The sequence below is a fragment of the Stegodyphus dumicola genome, chromosome X2 (assembly GCF_044657685.1).
Source record: "Stegodyphus dumicola isolate Sdum_Otavi_A_Nest chromosome X2, ASM4465768v1".
Classification (NCBI taxonomy): Eukaryota; Metazoa; Arthropoda; class Arachnida; order Araneae; family Eresidae; genus Stegodyphus; species Stegodyphus dumicola.
The window spans coordinates 182,275,706-182,294,743 of NC_140781.1; the positions used below are offsets into that span (position 1 = coordinate 182,275,706).

General features: G+C 33.2%; 1 protein-coding gene across 2 annotated transcripts in view; it reads left to right on the plus strand.

The window, feature by feature from the left end:
* Window positions 1-5,386: 5,386 nt before the first annotated feature.
* LOC118184028 (uncharacterized) overlaps window positions 5,387-19,038 on the plus strand; it is a 53,290-nt gene continuing 39,638 nt past the window's right edge. For both annotated transcript variants that reach the window (XM_035353662.2, XM_035353661.2), the window contains exons 1-2: window positions 5,387-5,620; window positions 18,517-18,662. In XM_035353662.2, the coding sequence (XP_035209553.1) occupies window positions 5,522-5,620; window positions 18,517-18,662 (245 nt within the window). In that variant the 5' untranslated portion in view covers window positions 5,387-5,521. The remainder of the gene's footprint in view (window positions 5,621-18,516; window positions 18,663-19,038) is intronic.

The following is a 19,038-nucleotide window of genomic DNA, read 5'->3' on the forward strand; positions in this document are numbered from 1 at the left end:
TTCTTTAGAGAAAATTGCTACAGATTTGGCTGAATTGGATGATAAAATTTGTACTGCTTTAATAGGCACCAAATTTGAAGATTTTGATGTTTATACGAGAAAATTGAAGAATATCGAGAAAAATTAGATGTAGCTCGCATTCGTACGAAAGCAAGTCTTCGTAAACTTTCAAACTTCTGTGAATAGTTGGCGACGAATACAGGTGAAAAAATAAATTAAATCTCCCCAAAACATAGTTGGTTAAATTTAAAGGGGAAGTGAAAGACTGGTTCCCATTTTGGAGTCCATTCAGTAGAATTCATGATGATGGGTCAATTGGTTCGAAGATAAACTTCTGTATCTCATCCAATACATGACAACTGGCAGTAGAGCCCGAAAAATTGTAGACAGTTATCCGCCAGCTGCTGGTAACTATGCAAAAGCTAGTGATAGCCTGATAAACAAGGTTTGGCGACGAAGAGCTACTTCTGGGGTATTATGTCCGCGAACTGCTATCATTGGTAGTAAAAAATGCTATGAACGTGAAAACAAAGATGGATATCATGCAGCTGTATGACAGATTGGGGTCACATTTGAGGTCTTTAGAGCTTTTGGCGTAACTACTGTCACGTATGTTGCCATGTTAATCCTATTGATGGAATCATGCATTCCCGAAACTTTTTTACGGGTTTGTTTACATAATGAAGTCAATAAGGAAGAAAAATACTCTTATGGCGATAAACTATACCAGTTATTGTTGTTGAAGGTGTACTTGAGGGTGAAGAACGAATTTCTCTATCCAAAGTTGGTTTTAAATTAAATGAAATTCCAAATTAAAATCAGTACACAAAAGGCGAAATTTCTGTCCCGACGGCTAATAATCTAGTGTCGGGTTTCTAAAGCTACGAAACCTGCTTGTGTATTTTTTTCGCAAAACACATTATTCCCAAGATAGCTTTAAAGGCCAAAAAATGTCTTTTGAGAAAAAGAAAAGGATATTTTAATGAAAAATAACGCCTGTTTTACATGTTTTAGAATCGGGCATCATTCAAAAAACTGCAAGGCTAATATTCGATGTGTAATATATGAAACGAAACATTGGGCTATAGTATGTCTTGAATTGTTTAATGTTGATAAGAAAATTAACTCTGAGACTTCTCACGTTGATGAAAATGTAACGTTGTCTAACCAAAACCAAACAGAAATTATGTTTGTGTCTAATGAAGCAAACGGTGTTGAGACATTTGGTTAGTTCGAAGAAGGAAAGACGAAAAATGAGCAATGCCCTCGTCGGGACTCGAACCACGGATTTCTCGATACGCGCCGAGTGTGCTGACCACTACACCACGAAGGCATGCTAAGAATTTGGGTGAAATACCTTATAACCCACCTTTTAAAGTGTGACCCACCCTTTAAAGGGTGAATATACCCCACCTTTTAAAGGGTGACTGGGGATTAAGAGACCCAATCAGAGAGAATCATCATCCACTACCTTTTTTTTAGTTTAGTCGCCATTGTAGAGACATTTAGTTAATTCGAAGCAGGAGAGATGAAAAATAAGCGATGCCGTCACCAGGACTCGAACCACGGACCTCTCGATACGGTCCGAGAGTGCTGAACACTACACCACGAAGGCATGCTAAGAATGCCGGTGAAATACTTCCACTCTTCGGACTTCCACTACTTCCTAGTTCTAGGACTAGGAAGTTCTTTATTCACGTAATAAATGGAAAGGAGAAGCTGTAAGACTGTTATTTGACACGGGATCACAAAGATCGTATATTCTTAATCTGTCATGAACAAAGAATTTGCTTCATATATATGATTATTAATTATTATTGCCCCAAATTTTTATTTAGACTGTTCTGCTAGGGCTACTTTGCTAAATGTTACTATCTAAATGTCAGTGAATTACTGTCCTGGCTGCAGTCAGCCTACATGAGTGCTGATTAAAATTCAATAAATTATCTGACAACTCCTAGTGGATTACGACTAAATTGAGAATTTACAAAATTAAAGGCCGTTTACGGAACTTTGAGGCCAAGAATCATGAACGGCTGCACTAAAAGGAAGAAAAATGCTGTCACACATATTTAGATAAAATTGAATATCAATGCAATCATTGCATAAAACTAAAGAAACAGCCTCGGCCAAAAACTCAAAATTTCAAAAGCGAAATAAAATTTAACGAGCACATGAAACTAATTCCATTAACAAAAGCTGTGACTTATGTTGCGATTCCGTAATGCCAAAAAAATTACTAAAGCTCCACTTACTGTTGAGTAGATTGATAGAACACCGGAGTACCTAGGTGCACTCGTTTAACCTCCATCGAAGAATATTCGCTTTCGAATTTATGAAGGCGAACTAAAAAAGAAGAATCTAACAGTAATTACAAAAATCCCGAAGCTGAAGATATATAATAACAATAACAAAAAAAGTCTAGAAATTAGGATTGGATTGGATTGAATTATTTAATTATGGCAAAGCACACAAGGGCTATCTGCCTAAAGGTAGGGATGCCTCCGTGAAGGACTTTCTAAGGGAAACTGGCTCGTATACACGTTACACATGGGGAAAACCACGAAAACGCCCATGCAGCCAGCCCGTTCGCGGGATTCGAACCTCGGACCGAACTACCAGTGTTCAACGTCTTCTAGAAATTAGACTTAGCTGTATAAAGACTTGAGACTACGAAGCATGGTATGCAAAAAAGCAGTTACGAGAATATAATGCATGTAATATTAAAAGTAAGAAAACACACATACAAAAGAAACCTACAAATACATTAAGTTACGAGTAAACACAAAGCTACAAAAATTCCCACAGATTGAAAATAAATGCACAAAGAAAATACTAAACTCTCAGCACAGTATCACACCTACTTAGTTTCCATATACACCAGATAAACTTACGCTAAATATGTCCTGCGGAAAATTCACAAAAATTTTGTCCATAGAAGTGGGGGATAGCTCGAACATCATCCATACGGCCAGTGATTGTTTTAATTACATCGAAGATGGAATAGTCACTAAAAATTATATTTATTTACCGAATGATCCCCATAAAATTTATAAAAGCTGCAGAGATGTTATTTGCAGAATTTTTCTTTTTAGCATTTCTATTTCTTTATCTGCTCTTTTCAGCGGCGGCAATGAAGTCCGGACATTTACATCAATGGTTTTATTAGATTTATCTGTATTTGGCTCCCTGCTGAGCAACCCTTAGGAGTGATAGGTATTTCAGAATCACTAGTTCCTCCTTTATTCTGGACGAAAACATGCCCTCCACGTGGCTCAGATCAAAGTTCATTAATACCTTTGGATCTAGTAGGTTTGGATCTAGTTTTTCCTATTAGTGGCATTTTTTGGACATAATCAAAAGTTGGGATCATATTCTCCACCACAGTTACAACAAGTGAGTTTATTAATAAATTTTTGCTTCGCATTCCGAACTGTTACGAGGCAGAGCGCATTTAACCTGTCTTAGAGCCAGTTTACGATCGTCCGAAGAGTGGAAGAAATGTTGACAGTTGTGGTACTGAGCCATACCACTATTATACTTATACGGTCCAACTGTAGCATCAAAACCGAAAAAGTTACTGATATCATAAATTTTTCCAGTTCCCGAAACATTGGCTAAGTTATAAGGTATTTCTCCCGCTTTCCTAGCGTGCCTTCGTGGTGTGGTGGTCCGAACGCTGGACGCGTTTTCCAGAGGTCCGTAGTTCGGCGGTTGCTAATTTTTCATCTCTCCGGCTTCCAGAAATTACCTAATGTCTCTACAGTGGCGCCCGAACTAAAGAGGGTTGTGGATGATGAATCTCCGCACCCAAATTTGGCGATTGGGTCCTCTAAAAACCCCAGTCGCCCTTTAAAAGGGGAAGTATATAAGGCATTTCTCACGTCTTCCTAGCGTGCCTTCGTGGTGTAGTGTTTCTGCACGCTGGGGCCGGTATTCCAGAGGTCCGCGGTTCGATTCCCGGCGAAGGCGTTGCTAATTTTTCGTCCTTCCTGCTTCCAAAAGTATACCTAATGTCTCTACGAAGTGAACCTGAAATAGAGGTAATGGAGACTTAGTTTTAAATATGTGCATTTGATTAAGTTTTATGATGTTGAATCCGTCAGCAAATTTTATCCGTGGTGCAGTCGGAGGGCAGACTTCGTAAAACTACCTTCATTGGCTTTAATTTTTTGGCATTTAATACATAATGTTGGATACACTATGTATCCAAAAATTATTAGCATTTTTTAACTATAAGTGGCAATAATTTCAAGAATTCTCTAGAAATTCTACCAGTAAAAAGCTACATTTAGTTCCTCACTGTTGTTTGGGTAAATCGCGGTCCAGGGGGACATTTTCAGAATTTTCGCCACTAATATTTTCAGCACAAACAGCATTCATATTACCTTTATTTTCACTGTTATCAAGAGTTGTATATTTGTTAGATGTTTAACCATCCACATTATTCTTAAAGATTTTGCGTGGCTGGGCGGTCTTTCTAGGAGAATTAACACCGTCCGAGCACGTGTTTTTTTCGAACTGACTGTGGTTTTAGTGGAGGAGTTAAATTTAGCTACATATTTGACAATATCAGAAAAAGCACATCTTTAGATATACCATGTTTATTAGCACAAATAGAAATAATAACAGGTTTCCTAACATTATCCACATTTTCCTAACATTTTGTCTAGTACAAAACTTTTCTTATCACTGGAATTAGCTACATTAGCATTAACTACATTAGAATCAACAATATAATTATTACATGTCTTATAAATTTCGCCCTTACCTTTCAAACTGTTGAATTTCGCCTACATATCCTTAATTAGTCCTTTGACGTAAGTCCGAACAGTCCACTTCGGGATTAGCTATGAAAAAAGATTCACACACATTATGAAGTTTTTCTGCAAAGGCCATCGAGTGTTTAAGAAAATTTAGCGCATTTATGAAATCAAAGTGATCGAACTCATTTTAGCAGCAAGTCCATGATAACGATTTCGTTCTAAACCTAAGAAATCCTGGAGGTGATCTCTTTTTAGCCTAATGGGCTCCTGCTCTTAAAGCTACCTGGGTGATCCCAGCTGTATTTTACTGCTGGTTTTACGCGATTGTTATTTGATTGCCTTTACTTGCTGGTTTTAACTGTTGGAAAGTAGTTTAAATTTAAATTTGAAGCTTTGATTATTTTTGGAAGCTAACAGCATGTAGAAATAAAACCTTTCTTCCTTGAAATGTGCCAACTTCATAAAATTAAAATTTTAGAATTATTAGCATTTTTTAAAACAATGCAATATCCCGTTGCGAACAAAAATAATTTTACGTTATTAAACGCGCTAGAAGGCAAGCGTCATAGAGAAAAATAGGTAGCTCTTGTTTGGCAGCATTTAATGTTTTGAATAAACAGGTGAAAGAATTCTGACAGTCCGGGGGGGGGGGGAAATGCAACTAGTAGTTAGCCGCGAATACTTTCATGTTCCAGTATGCATTTTAAGTGAGGATGTTGTCTTGTTATGTTACTGTGTTATGTTGAACTAAAGAAATGGGTGAACGAATTGAAATAGTCATAAAAGGTGGACAACCTTGGGGATTTCGTGTTTATGGCAATAGAGAAAACAGATCTTTTGTGATTATTGATGAAGTAATTAATGCTTTTATTTATAATTTCTTGATATACCGCTGGATATACAATGTCTCCCAAAATTTCAAATGTTTACTCATCCTAAAATTATTCATAATATTAGAAAAAAAGGGGGGGTTCGTTTAAAGGTTTTTTTTTTAATTTATTTATTTATTATTTTTTTAAAATTTATTTTAGATGCGTTCCATTATTTAAAATTTCTTTTGAAAAAAATTCTTTAAATTCTGTCTTAAGTTATAATAAATGGAATTCATTGACTTAGTTAAAAAAAAAAAAAAAATGTATAGAAGCAAAATCATGTTCTTGCAAATGCTAGACTTTAGTAGAATTCTGGAAATTCTGCTTTTAGCTATGCAGTAACGTTATTCATTAGATTTTGAAATGTGAAGGTTGTTCAATTATGGATTATTGATGTGGTTTAGATATTGACATTTGAAAAAATGCAAGTTAAATTGCCAAATGAGGCTAAACTTGTTGAGAGGTCATATAGTATTTATGATTTCGCTAGAGTTTTACCATATAACTTAATTCAGGATGCTATATGGAAATTTATATGTTAGGCTACCTATGAATGAACTAATGATGAAATCAGAGAGGGACTGCTAAATGAGTGTCATTAAAGAAAAGTGAAAAAAAAAAATTATGTGTGAAGAAAGCGGAAAATAATGGGACTGGAAAAGCAAATGGAATTGAAAGGATTAAATACCTGGTGTTGTTAGAAAGAAGCTTCGTAAGAGTCCTATGAATAGAAATATAGGATTTTTTTTTTCTAAAATAGGTAAAAGAAATCCTTTATTTCTGGAAAAATGTATACAGTAATAAAAGTAAATGTAATGTATTTTATCTGATGAAATGAGAATCGTTTGAAAAAAGAAATTTGTTAAATGCACTTGAGAATATCTTTTAGGGTGGAATTTGTATGACCGGGAAAGCATTGGCAATTATTTATGAACTAAAAGATAACTAATGCCGGTTTAAATGTTGTAAAGAGAAATTTAAAAGCAAATAAACATCAATTTAACCCTCTGATCCGGTCATCTGAAGTTTTGCTACTTGCCATATAATAGCTTATAATTTAAGATATTGTGCTTTCTTACTTTCTTTAATAATGTAAATATCATCTTAATGAATGTAAGTTTATGAAAATACAGACTGAAGTAGGTAATTATGCAAACTAAATTAATAAATGCTGTTTAAATACTGGTCTTCATGACAGATCTAAAATCTTGTGCCACTCAGAGTGTTAAAATACCAGTTATAAATTCCAACATAGTAATTCAAAATATGCTGCAGAACTTTACTGCATGTAACTTCTCTGCTATGTGTTAAAAGGGGGAGATCCAAAAAAACTATTCTGAAAGCAAATATGATGAAAGTGCCATGAGTAATGATAAAATATTGATATCATTCTTAAAACCAACTGGGCAACTAATGTGAACAATAAAAGGCTGTAAAATATTAACCTTTATATGGAAGCATTATATTTATTTATTCTTTATTTTCAAATATTTATGAAGCATTTTGGGATGTTAATTTTATATTTTATATCACATGTAATGTTTTTTGGGTCAGTTGAAAAAGAGAGGATTTATTCAAATCAAAAATGTTGATGTTCCGATTAAGTGGGTGTAAAAATATTTGTGCTAAGAATTTTTACTTATCTTGTTTTATACCTGTAAATCCTTACGAAAATTTTTCGGAGAAACTGTATATCTTTATTTTAGTTATTATGATTTAATATTGAAAGTATTGCTTAGCTCTTTATCAGAATCGTATTTATGTGTAATATATTTGAACGTGGTTAGTTTAAATTTTTGAATAGTTTCAACTTGTCAAATTTCATTGATCTTCTATTTAATCTAATGTTAAAATTGTTTATTTAACCCTTAAATGCATGGATTTTTATTTTTAAAGTCAAAAATACATTAAAATTATATCAAATAAAATAAAAATACTATAAAAAAATATAAACTAAGTTTTTATTCCAATTTTTGAAAAAATATTATTAACTTTAAAAAAACAAATATGATAGCCAAATGTGTAATAACAATTTTATGTAATAATATATACCTTATAAACTTGTTCAAATACTTTTAAAACTTTCAATACATCAAAATAACAAATGCAAAATCAAAAATTTGTAAATACAAATAATGTCCACACGTCAATTTACAATAATGACCGTTAGAAGTGCCGTCACACTGAAACTTTCAAAACTATACATAAACAGTCCTTTGCTCTATGCGGTAAACTAAAATTTGTGTTTTGATTTGATCTACATGACTAAATTTGAGTGCGTTGCCAAATGGCAACTACAAGCATTAAAGGGTTAATTCAAACTCAGAAAGAGGGAAATTGAAAAGTTCAAGATTTAGACACTGCAGAATATTTTTTGGTACTTATGTATTATCTTATCAACCATGAAACTGTCACAAAGCAGCACAATTTAGCATCAGCTATGGGTAAGCGTGATGTAACAACATACCTGTAACATTGGCACTTTTATTTTGGCACTTTTATTTCATGTAACCCTGATTGGTTCTCGATAAGCCATCTTTTGTTTTTATGAACAAGGATATAAGGTAACTTTTATTGCTCTATTTTTTACCTTGCATGTTGAAAGAAAAAATATTCGGGACTGCCTTCTACAGAATAGCAAGCAGTATAGCAAGAATTGCTACAGAATAGCAAGTAGATTCTTTTGAAAGTTATAGGATCCTCTATTAAAAAAATACACGTGATAAATGGGCATGATAAGATCAGCTGAATATGGGCAATGAAATAGAAATAAATTGAAATTATTATCTGCGGGAAGTTGTACTCATAGCATAATTAATCGATCAAACATAATAGTAGCATAATTAATCAAGTAAGAATTAATTTCTTTAATGCAGTTTGAATTGTAAGCAAACCTTAGAAATAAATCACATTACCAACAAACATGAAGTACCTTTGCAGCCATACAAAAGGGAGTAAGTCTTAATAGTTCAGAAACAAAATAAGGCATTCATTCTAATAGTAAGCATATTTAGATTTAGCATTAAGCACATTTAGATTTAGGCATGGATCACATAGGCTTGGGCTACAGGTATTTAGTAAAGTTCTGAAAATATTCTGTAATTTTGAAAAAGTTGACAAAATTTTAAATATTTATTTTTTGAAATGAAGTATAAGATAAAAAGGTAGGGAATAAAAAAGTGAGGATTGCAGAGCAGCAATTCATGAGCAAAGCAACCTTTATAGATAGCAGTATAAACATACTTTCCGTAAAAGAAACTTCACAAGGAGACCAAAATGATCCTTGGTATCTGGATTTCTGTAGGTGCCATACAGCCAATTATTTTAAATGCTTGAAACCTGTCATCAGAGGGGATGCGTATAGAAATTCTCCCGGCAAGCAAATATGCTTTTCCGAAGTTCTTCAGTATGCTATGATGCAGAAAACTATATGAAAACTGTGTAATGGGAAGTTGCAGTGCATTTGTTCCTGCAGTCTTCTCACAATTTTTAACTGCATAACCAAAAACAGGTTGCTTGCCCCTTAATTCATTACAGAATGGATTATTCCATGATTTCCCCATCAGCATTATACTTATGCTGTGTAGAGTTATTCAGTTTTTTTTTTTTTTTTTTTTTTTTAAATGTTGTATAGAAAACAAAAACATCCTTTCTATGAACAATCACTGTTGCAACCATAAATAAAATGACCTGATTCTGATGTTTTGGATAAGTAAACTGTACCAGGATAAGTAAACTACTACTCTATCTCTTATATATATATATATAAAGGAAGAATTTTCAGTCAAATAAAAATGGTGACTTTATAAAATCTTAAAGGGTATATCTTGAAAAATACATATTTTTAAGAAGTGCTAGATTTTAACAAAAGTGTGCAATTAATATAGTAAAACAGGTACTGTTCTGTTATCAGGACCCGATTCAGATATGACTCAAAGCTGACAATCTGGCAAAAAATTCGAGGCATAAAATTAATCGCCAAAATATTTACGAGACGGTTAGGTTGAAGAAAAATCCATGGGAAAAAATAACAAGAAATATTTGTAAAATTAGAAATTTTAGTGTTAAAATTTCCAAAGAAATGAGAAAAAAAATCATTTTAAGGTTTTTAGTGAGCTTCAGACTGAATAATTTCTTGTTTCTGAAGAAATTGTATGGAAGTTGTTTCATCATTAGGCAGATGTAGATTTTCAAATTCATGGTAAATACTAATAAAAACACAAATGACCGTTACATATTTGGAATTTGGATCCTCATTGCCAGTTTTGAAAAGACATTCCGGCTAATCTTTGGAATATGGTAACAGGTAGTTTGGCGACATTTTAGTAAGGTGATAAAGGTTACTAGCTAGGACTTTAGCAGTGTACATGGATAAAGTCAAGAGTGTGCACAATGCCATTTTTGTGCAATTCTGGGATGTTTTTTTAAGTGAAAATAGGTCGATGTGTACATGGATGATACCGTGTATGTGCAATTCTTAAAAACGCGGCAAGCAGTGGGCGATTTGCACTTTCTCCCAATTTCGCACCTAATCTTTGTCATGATTAAGCACTTTTGTTTCATAAAAGTTTTAGCATAAGCGTAATTCGGCTAGCAGATTGTTGGAAAAAAATATTGAGTAAAAAAAAAAAAAAAAAAAAAATGCCTTTACTTCGTGAAAACAAAATGCCGTCCAAACAAAAACTAGGAGGTTGCTGTAGCAGGGTTGGTCGCCAAATTTTTGCCAAAAAATCATTAAGTTACCATAACCCAAAGATTAACTGACATTCCTTTTACTTTTTCTTGAAAAAGTTAACATTGTAACAACTTTAGAAGTAAAAATTGGGGACTTCATATGAACCAATCTCTTGGTGAGTTTAGCAAAACATTTAGTGAAGACTCAGGTCCTGGTAACAGAACAGTACTGTGAAACATCCTGTTCTTAATTATTTGCTTTCTGTACAGTGGTTAGTGCTTCTGGCTAGTGCAGCGATTCTCAACCGGTGGCATGCAAGAGAAAAATAGGTGGCGCGCAAAGAAACAAAGTATTTTTAGCCCAAAGAGTGTTAACCCAGAAGAGCTATTAATTTCAAAATGGCATTATGCATCGATTCACTTTTCAAACTGTTGCTACCAAGTATTATTGCCATGTGTTATATTTAAAGAAACTAAATAATGAAAAATCTGCACGAATGTTTCTTGAATTGTGAGAAAAGAACAGTACCTAGTGCCATCCAATTTCGAATAAAGTAGTCCTCCAACTGAACATGGGCACTTAGAAGCCCAAACTTTGAATTTGTTTTATTACCTGTGTAAAATTTTGTAAATCTTTAACGGATTGTTAATTAACAAACTCAATGATTTCAAATCCAGTAATGGCAACACTGTACAGAAAGAACATTTTTATATCCTGTGTATCGGAAATTCTAAAAATATGTGTTTTTTTAAGTATTTTGTGATATTGCTGTCGAATTAAATTTTATGTGTTTTAAGCGCAAAGGACATGATATTTAATAAATAAAGGTAACATAAATTGTTAAAAAAACTCCCTTTGGTTGTAAGGATCCTAAGTTTTACTAACGTTTATTTTATTTTAAATCTTTACTATCACTTCTTATTTTCTACTTCCGGCCAGAATTAAAAGCTTTTAACTTATTTATGCAAATTTGTCTTGCTAACGCCAAGTACTTAAGTTGTGGCTTTTTGCCAAGCAAGAGAGAGGAAGGAGTTGTTAGAAGCAGGCCGCTTGCCATAGTAGTTTTACTCATTTGCTGGTTGCCTTCAAGGCCAGAGGTTTAATCCTCTTGATAATTTTAAACGTATCGTAGTTTTAGCAGCTCTCTGTACTACATACGACTTTTTGTTAATTAACGGCCAATCTTAATGTAGGCACTTGTATATTAATCCAAAGTTAGTTTAGTTAGAGTTTTAGTTAATGTTTTTATATTCTTACGTTCAGACCACAAGTGGTTGGTCTCTGTATTCTGAAGTCCGGAAATCTCTGTAAAGATAGAAAAAATAAAGGGTTTCGTATACCCTTCCTATGTGTATTGTCTACTTCACAATTTATTGAACATAGCTTTAGTAAGCTCCCTGTTTCGAGTCAGGACAGTTCATGTTTCCAAGGCAAGTAAAGAGGAATACCAGTCCTGATATGGTGTGATATAAAATCTGAAAGCCTTCAGATTTTTTTTTTTTTTTTTTTTTTTTTTTAAACCAAGTTAAAAAATCTCGTGAAGAAACGGAACATTTGATAGAAATTTCCTGATATCAAACTCGAACTCAAGATTTAAAAAATAACACACTTGTTAACTTTTGACTGAACTGAAAAAAAGAATTTAAAGGCATCTCAAATAAAGCTATTAAATTTTTATTGCCTTTTCGCACAACCTATTTGTGTGAATAAGAATTTTCTTCCATGTTATGTTTGAAAAATCAATATGGAACAAAATTAAAAGTGGATCTTAATTTACAGTTAAAACTAAGTGAAATAAGACCAGACATAAAGAAATTGATCTGTCGTAAATAGACCCAAATTTCACACTAAAAGTTAGAATTTAAGTATTATAGCTGATATTTTGATAATTAAAATGATAACCCATTTTTAATCTAACATTTTTTATGTGTGCATATTTAATACAAATAGTCAATAAGGTGTGCAAATGGCAAAATATATATTTTTAAAAATATTTCTATTGAGAATTTGAAAATGATCACTGTAAAATGTAGTGGTGGTACTGAAGTTTTTCAGTTTTTGTTTAGCTGGTATGCATTAGTCAAAAGGTTCGATTTTCGACATCTACTTTTTTTTTTTTTTTTTTTTTTTTTTTTTGTATGGTGAAGATAATCCTTTCCACTCCACACTTTTGCCTTTTTGTTTCTGAGTGGTATTGCAGATATCAAGTTCAGCAATGATACAGTTTAAGAAACTGTTATCTTGTCTTCCACTTGTCAGCAAATCTTCACAGCAAGCTTTTCTGTCTTCTTCCAAAATCCGAGGAACAAATCAAGCACAAACTTTCCTCATTTTCAGAATTTACTCGACCAAATGTCCCTGTGGTGGACATTTGGTCTTTACTTATCCCAGGCCTGTCTGAAAGTTGCTGAGTTGTTACATGCCTATCAGCTTTTACCAGGTAATGAATTTTTCCACATTTTCCTCATTCTTTGAAGTTGAAGGGTGTCCTATCTTTGGTTCATCTTCAATGCTTTTGTGCCCACATTTAAAGTGGTTGTACCTTTCATACATTTGGTGTTTTTGAAAACGATGCATCACTATATACTGTTCGAATCATCTGTAATATTTCGGTAGCAGATTTATTTAATCTGTGTCAAAATTTAATGTTTTAATATTATTCTATCTCAGAGTTTTTTTTTTTTTTTTTTTTTTTTTTTTTTTTTTTAATAATGTCTGTTCAGTCAATGAAAATGACTGTGGTGTTAAAATATGGCAAACAACAAAATAACCTGTTTAAACTGCCTTTAACAAAAGTTGAGATGTTATGCTTTATAAACATGCATTCATTCTTTTTTTTTTTTTTTTAATTTTATCATCAGGTCTTTTAATTTGTCTGATTATTTTATAGGTGTGCTTTACTGTACTGTTTTTGAAGTAGTTGATTCTGTAGAAGAAAGACCAAATGTCCACCACAGGGTAATAAAAAGGTGCTTTGGGAGAAGAACAAGCTGGGCCTCTAACTCTACGTTTCACAAAAACTGCGCTCAAATTCTCAGTAACTCACTGATCTACAGAACAGAATATTCAAACAGAATATTCTGTATTCATTACAGAATATTACACAATATTCTGTAATGAATATTCAAACAGATTTGTTTTACATATCTAACTGATATGAAATGTGATATTGGCAGTGTGGAAGTCTAGAACACAGGAAATGTTAAACACTGTTCTGATTCCAATAAGATTAATATTTATTTACATTTTTTAGATATAAAGTTACACAGACAGAAAATCAGTCATTGTTCTTTTTCTTCTTGAAGCATTATACCTCGTAATCTTTCAGGTATGCAGGAAATCTCACCCTTCGTCCAGCTTTTGTGTTTCTAGGATGAATATTTTTGGAAGAATCATTGTGTCCAGGCAGTGGGGGTGAGATTTTAGAGTTGTCAGCTTCGTGCGTCTGGAGATTTGTTGTTATTTCATCTTTGAGACTGAAACCGGCTTCAGTCTATCTATAGATATCCTTTTAATTTCACCTGAAACTTCCACATCGAAAAAATTCTCAAAACATTTTTCAATTAAATATGGTCCGAGATAGGGTGGTTGAAGAGAAGATGAAATTATGTTATTATAGATGAATACATGTGAACAATTTTCTGAGTCCTTGTGCACAAAAATTGCTTTTTTTCCATGGATGGTTGTTGGTGTTGGTTTTAGGTTTTGGATGTGACTTTGCAATTTTGTAGAAAAAAGACCAAATGTCGACCACAGGGTAATAAAAAGGTGCTTTGGGAGAAGAACAAGCAGGGCCTCTAACTCTACGTTTCACAAAAACTGCACTCAAATTCTCAGTAACTCACTGATCTACAGAACAGAATACTGGCCTGTAATGAATATTCAAACAGATTTGTTTTACATATCTAACTGATATGAAATGTGATATTGGCAGTGTGGAAGTCTAGAACACAGGAAATGTTAAACACTGTTCTGATTCCAATAAGATTAATATTTATTTACATTTTTTAGATATAAAATTACACAGACAGAAAATCAGTCATTGTTCTTTTTCTTCTTGAAGCATTATACCTCGTAATCTTTCAGGTATGCAGAAATTCTCACCCTTCGTCCAGCTTTTGTGTTTCTAGGATGAATATTTTTAGAAGAATCATTATGTCCAGGCAGTGGGGGTGAGATTTTAGAGTTGTCAGCTTCGTGCGTCTGGAGATTTGTTGTTATTTTATCTTTGAGACTGAAACCGGCTTCAGTCTATCTATAGATATCCTTTTAATTTCACCTGAAACTTCCACATCGAAAAAATTCTCAAAACATTTTTCAATTAAATATGGTCCGAGATAGGGTGGTTGAAGAGAAGATGAAATTATGTTATTATAGATGAATACATGTGAACAATTTTCTGAGTCCTTGTGCACAAAAATTGCTTTTTTTCCATGGATGGTTGTTGGTGTTGGTTTTAGGTTTGGGATGTGACTTTGCAATTTTTGTATAAAATCTGAATGCATAACAGTGGGGACATAACTGAAAAATTCTCCAGGCAAACAGATTGGTGAACGATATACAAGTTCAGCAGAAGAATAATACGAATCTTCTTTAATGGCGGATCGAATGCCAAGAAGAATCAAAGGTAGAACATCTGTCCAAGAATTTGATTTTTGCAGGTAGAAGTTTAGGCTGTTTTTTAAAGTTCAGTGTTGTCATTCGATTAAACCATTAGATTGTGGATGATAAGCCATAGTGCTGTTAGCCTTGAAGCCTAGGTATTTGCTCAAGGATCTGAAGACTTGGCTGTCAAATTGCCAACCTTAGTCAGATGTTATCTTCTCTGGGATTCCAAATCTCGAAACCCAAGTCATGATGAGGGCATGTGCGACAGACTCTGCGGTTTGGACTTCAAGAAGTACATCCTTGATCCACCGAGAGAATCTATCGATGATTGTAAGCAGGTACCTAAAACTTTGCAAGATGGTAAAGGGCCAACAATATCGATATTAAGGTGCTTGAAACTTTAAATGGGAACTTTAAATTCAGCAGCTGGAGCATGGGTATGTTCGTGAATTTTGGCTCGTTGTCATTGTAAGCATACTCTAGACCAGGGTTTCTTAAACTGTGAGTCATGACTCCTAAAGGGGTCGTGGGACCTGCAGCAGGGGGTCGCCAAAAATTTTAGCAGTTTTGATATTTCTTTAACTTATTATAGTAATTTTACAATTACCAAATATTTTTACACAATGTATCTGAAAACAGGTAAAGACAATACAGACAAAGAAACGAAAACGTTTCGACGCATACGTTTTATAACATAAATGTTTATTTTCATTGCTTTGCATGTGACGCTATTATTTCGTCTGTTACTTATTTAAAATTTTCACATTGTTCTATGTCTTAAATTAGAAATTAAAGTTAATGACCTAAAACTACAATAGTATATTACAGTACAAGTGAAAAAATTTACAGTTTCACTCACGCATGTGTCGGATTTCTGAAATATTTATGGGGTCCTACAAAATTTTTAAAAATATTATGGGGTCCTGGGGGTTGCGAAAAAATCTCGGTGATAAAGAAGAGGTCGCGACTGAAAAAAGTTTAAGAAACCCTGCCCTAGACCACAGCTGACAGTCTTTGTTTATGCAAGGCCAAATGAATCTTTTTGTCACCAATTTGTTGTTGCATGAATTCCGAGATGGGATAAGTTATACAGTACAAAGTCTGTATGACAGTCTTCAGTGTATGAGATGTTTAAAAATCAAAAATGATAATACCTTTTGCCAACAGTTAAAGGTAGAGTTAGGGGAGTAATATGAAGGACTTGTTTTTTTGTGCAGTAATTGTGGATCTATATGTGGCATTGATGAAATTATACAAAAATTTCCATAAATGGGCATTCCGAAAAATATGCTGTTATGTGCCTCCAGTAATTTCTCTAATAGTTTCATTTACCAAGACTGTAATAATCCAAAATATTACCACTCGAAATGAAATTTTTTCCCTTGAGGAAATATCATAGAAGACCAGGAATCTGCATAGCATGGGACCAGAAGTTGTATGCATTTTGTCATAAAACGAGAGGTCTCTAGATTTAGACTTAAGGGCAGAAAGAAGGCAGAGTAAATAATAAATGAAAGAAAGCATGTAAAAGCAGTTACTTTCTTTTCACTATTTTTGTAATGTAGAACACACGGGGTATATACAAAGGAAAAAAAAAAAAGGATATAAAGCATATGAAGAAACGTATAAGAAATTATTTTTTACGAACGTGTGTTTTATAACACTTTGATTTAAAATTGAATAATATTCTAGTTTCTCCCTTCCTGCATTAAACAGTACATTATCATTTTCTGATTGTAACAAACTATATTCTAAAAAATCTAACTATTTTCCTCTTGTGTCAAATTTTTATCAGATGGTATCTTCCGAGTGCTTTGTAGATTATCATCTTGCATTGAATTTGAGATACTGTTTGTAATTTAATCATCAAACATTTGATAGTAGTCTAACTTTGTATCCAACCCATTTCATCATGACGCACTTTTTCATTTTTTATTGTTTCATTTGCATTAAAAAAAAGTATTTCTTTAGCTACTGTGTTTATTAGATCCTAAATCTAAAAAAATTTTGTTTCAATGAAAGTGAATTGCCATAAATTGTATGGCCCACCATCGGCTGAGTGGTAAAGTTGCTAAACACCGGTAGTTCAGTCTGAAGTTAAAATCCCAGCAAACAGCTTGGGTGCATGGGCATTTTCACCATGTATAAAAGCCAGTTTCCATTAGAAAGTCCTCCATGACAGCATCTAACCTCTTAGGCAGATAGCCCTCGAGAGCTTTGCCATAAAAATAAGCAAAACTACCCATAGATTGTATCACAGATTTATCAAGACAGACTTGGAGAGAAATGTTTTTGATTCGAAAGCTTTGTGGTTTTGCTGCTGTGTTAACTATGAATTTCACTATTTGCATTTGAGAGGCTTGGTGGATTTCTGGTTTTGGTGGACTTTTAGTTTTCAATTGTCTTATTCTGTTACTGTGTCTGCTTCGATTACCGGACATAAACTCATTTGAGAACTTCTGAAGCGTAACAGAAAATTGTAAACCTAAAAAATTCAGTAAAATTTTTGCTACAATAGGAACAGCATGAAGCACAGAATAGAAAATTAAGTGCCTAAAACATGTTCTGAGGTTATAAAAAATAATCAACTGTGGGTGAAATGTGTATTTTTTGAATACGAACTCATTTTATGCATAGTCTTATCTATTTATCAACAAAAACATAAAACATGTTTATTTTTATTTCAGATATTTTACAGTTAAAAAATTCAGAAACAGCTTTTTTTTTTTTATGTATAAATAAATGATAAATTCTCTACTGCCAAGCAGGCACATAGGCTGGCTACATGGGTGCTTTTCTCCCAAGTGTAACCTAGATAGAGCCAGTTCCTTAAATGCTCCATGATGGCATCCCTTTCCTTAGGCAGATAGCCTTTATATGCTGTGTTATAATCAACGAAAACAAATCAAATCAACCACACTATAAATAATGGAGTGCTTTCTGATTATCTGCACCTCCCATCAAACAGTTGCAAATTCGTTGACAACTTTGGGGATCATTAGTGACTATTTTTTTGCCAAGTTAATGCATCAAAGGCCATAGCTATTTTCAAAATAGCAGTGCATAAAGAATCCCATGCAAGTGCAATCAATCAGTAAAATTTAAAAAAAAAGGCAAGTAACGTTGGTTATAAAATATTATGATTTTCGAAAAATCCTTTTTTTTTTACTCTATTGTTCTTCCCATGTGCACGGCCATTTGGGTTTGCTTAAAAAAATATCACAGAATTGCTCAAATTTGGCATCCGTACAACTTCAACATTGTGCTTCGGCCATTTGGGTTTGCTTAAAAAAATATCACAGAATTGGCCAAATTCGGCATCCGTACAACTTCAACATTGTGCTTCAGTCAAAACAAACATGCTACATGCATACCTGGGTTGCAAAATGATTACTTTTTGGTGACATCATGTGGTTGCCACATAATTATTTTGGTAGCATACTGCTGTGCCTCACAAATACTTTGTGGCTTTCTGATGGGGGGTCTAGATAATCAAAAAGTAACAATAATTATTTTATTTATTTATTTTTATCTTCTGGCTGCATGTGCATGTGAGTAATATAAGTAGAAGCTATATGTAAATTTTTTCTTGAAGGTTGAACTAGGAGGGAAAGCAGAAGAGGCAGGTTTGAAGGCTGGAGACCATGTGATCAAAATTAATGATGTCCAGTGCCTTTCTCTGGCAGACGCATTACAACTTATTGAATCTGCCTTTAGAACACTAACAGTTTTAATCTGGAGGTGAGCTTATTATATGTGTTTAAGTAATTCAAATTAATATTTTATAAATGGTACATAAAATATTATATATATTTTAGTAAATATGAAAAATATTTTAGATTATTTTTAATTTCTTTATAAATATTTTAACCTTGGTTTATTTTTCATGCAAGCAAATGTTTGAAAGTATATTTTAAATGCCTTAATGTTTGATTGTAGAAGTGTTTTATGTTAATGTTTTTGTTTTGTCTTTTACTAGTTGCTATTTTGGGGGAAGGAGGTGTATATATTTTATATTTGTATTATTTCATATGTGAATTCTAATTTTTGGGGGGGCATAATAATTTTGGTACTTTTTGGTTAGCCAGGTGCAAATTCCACCAATGTTTTTTTTGGG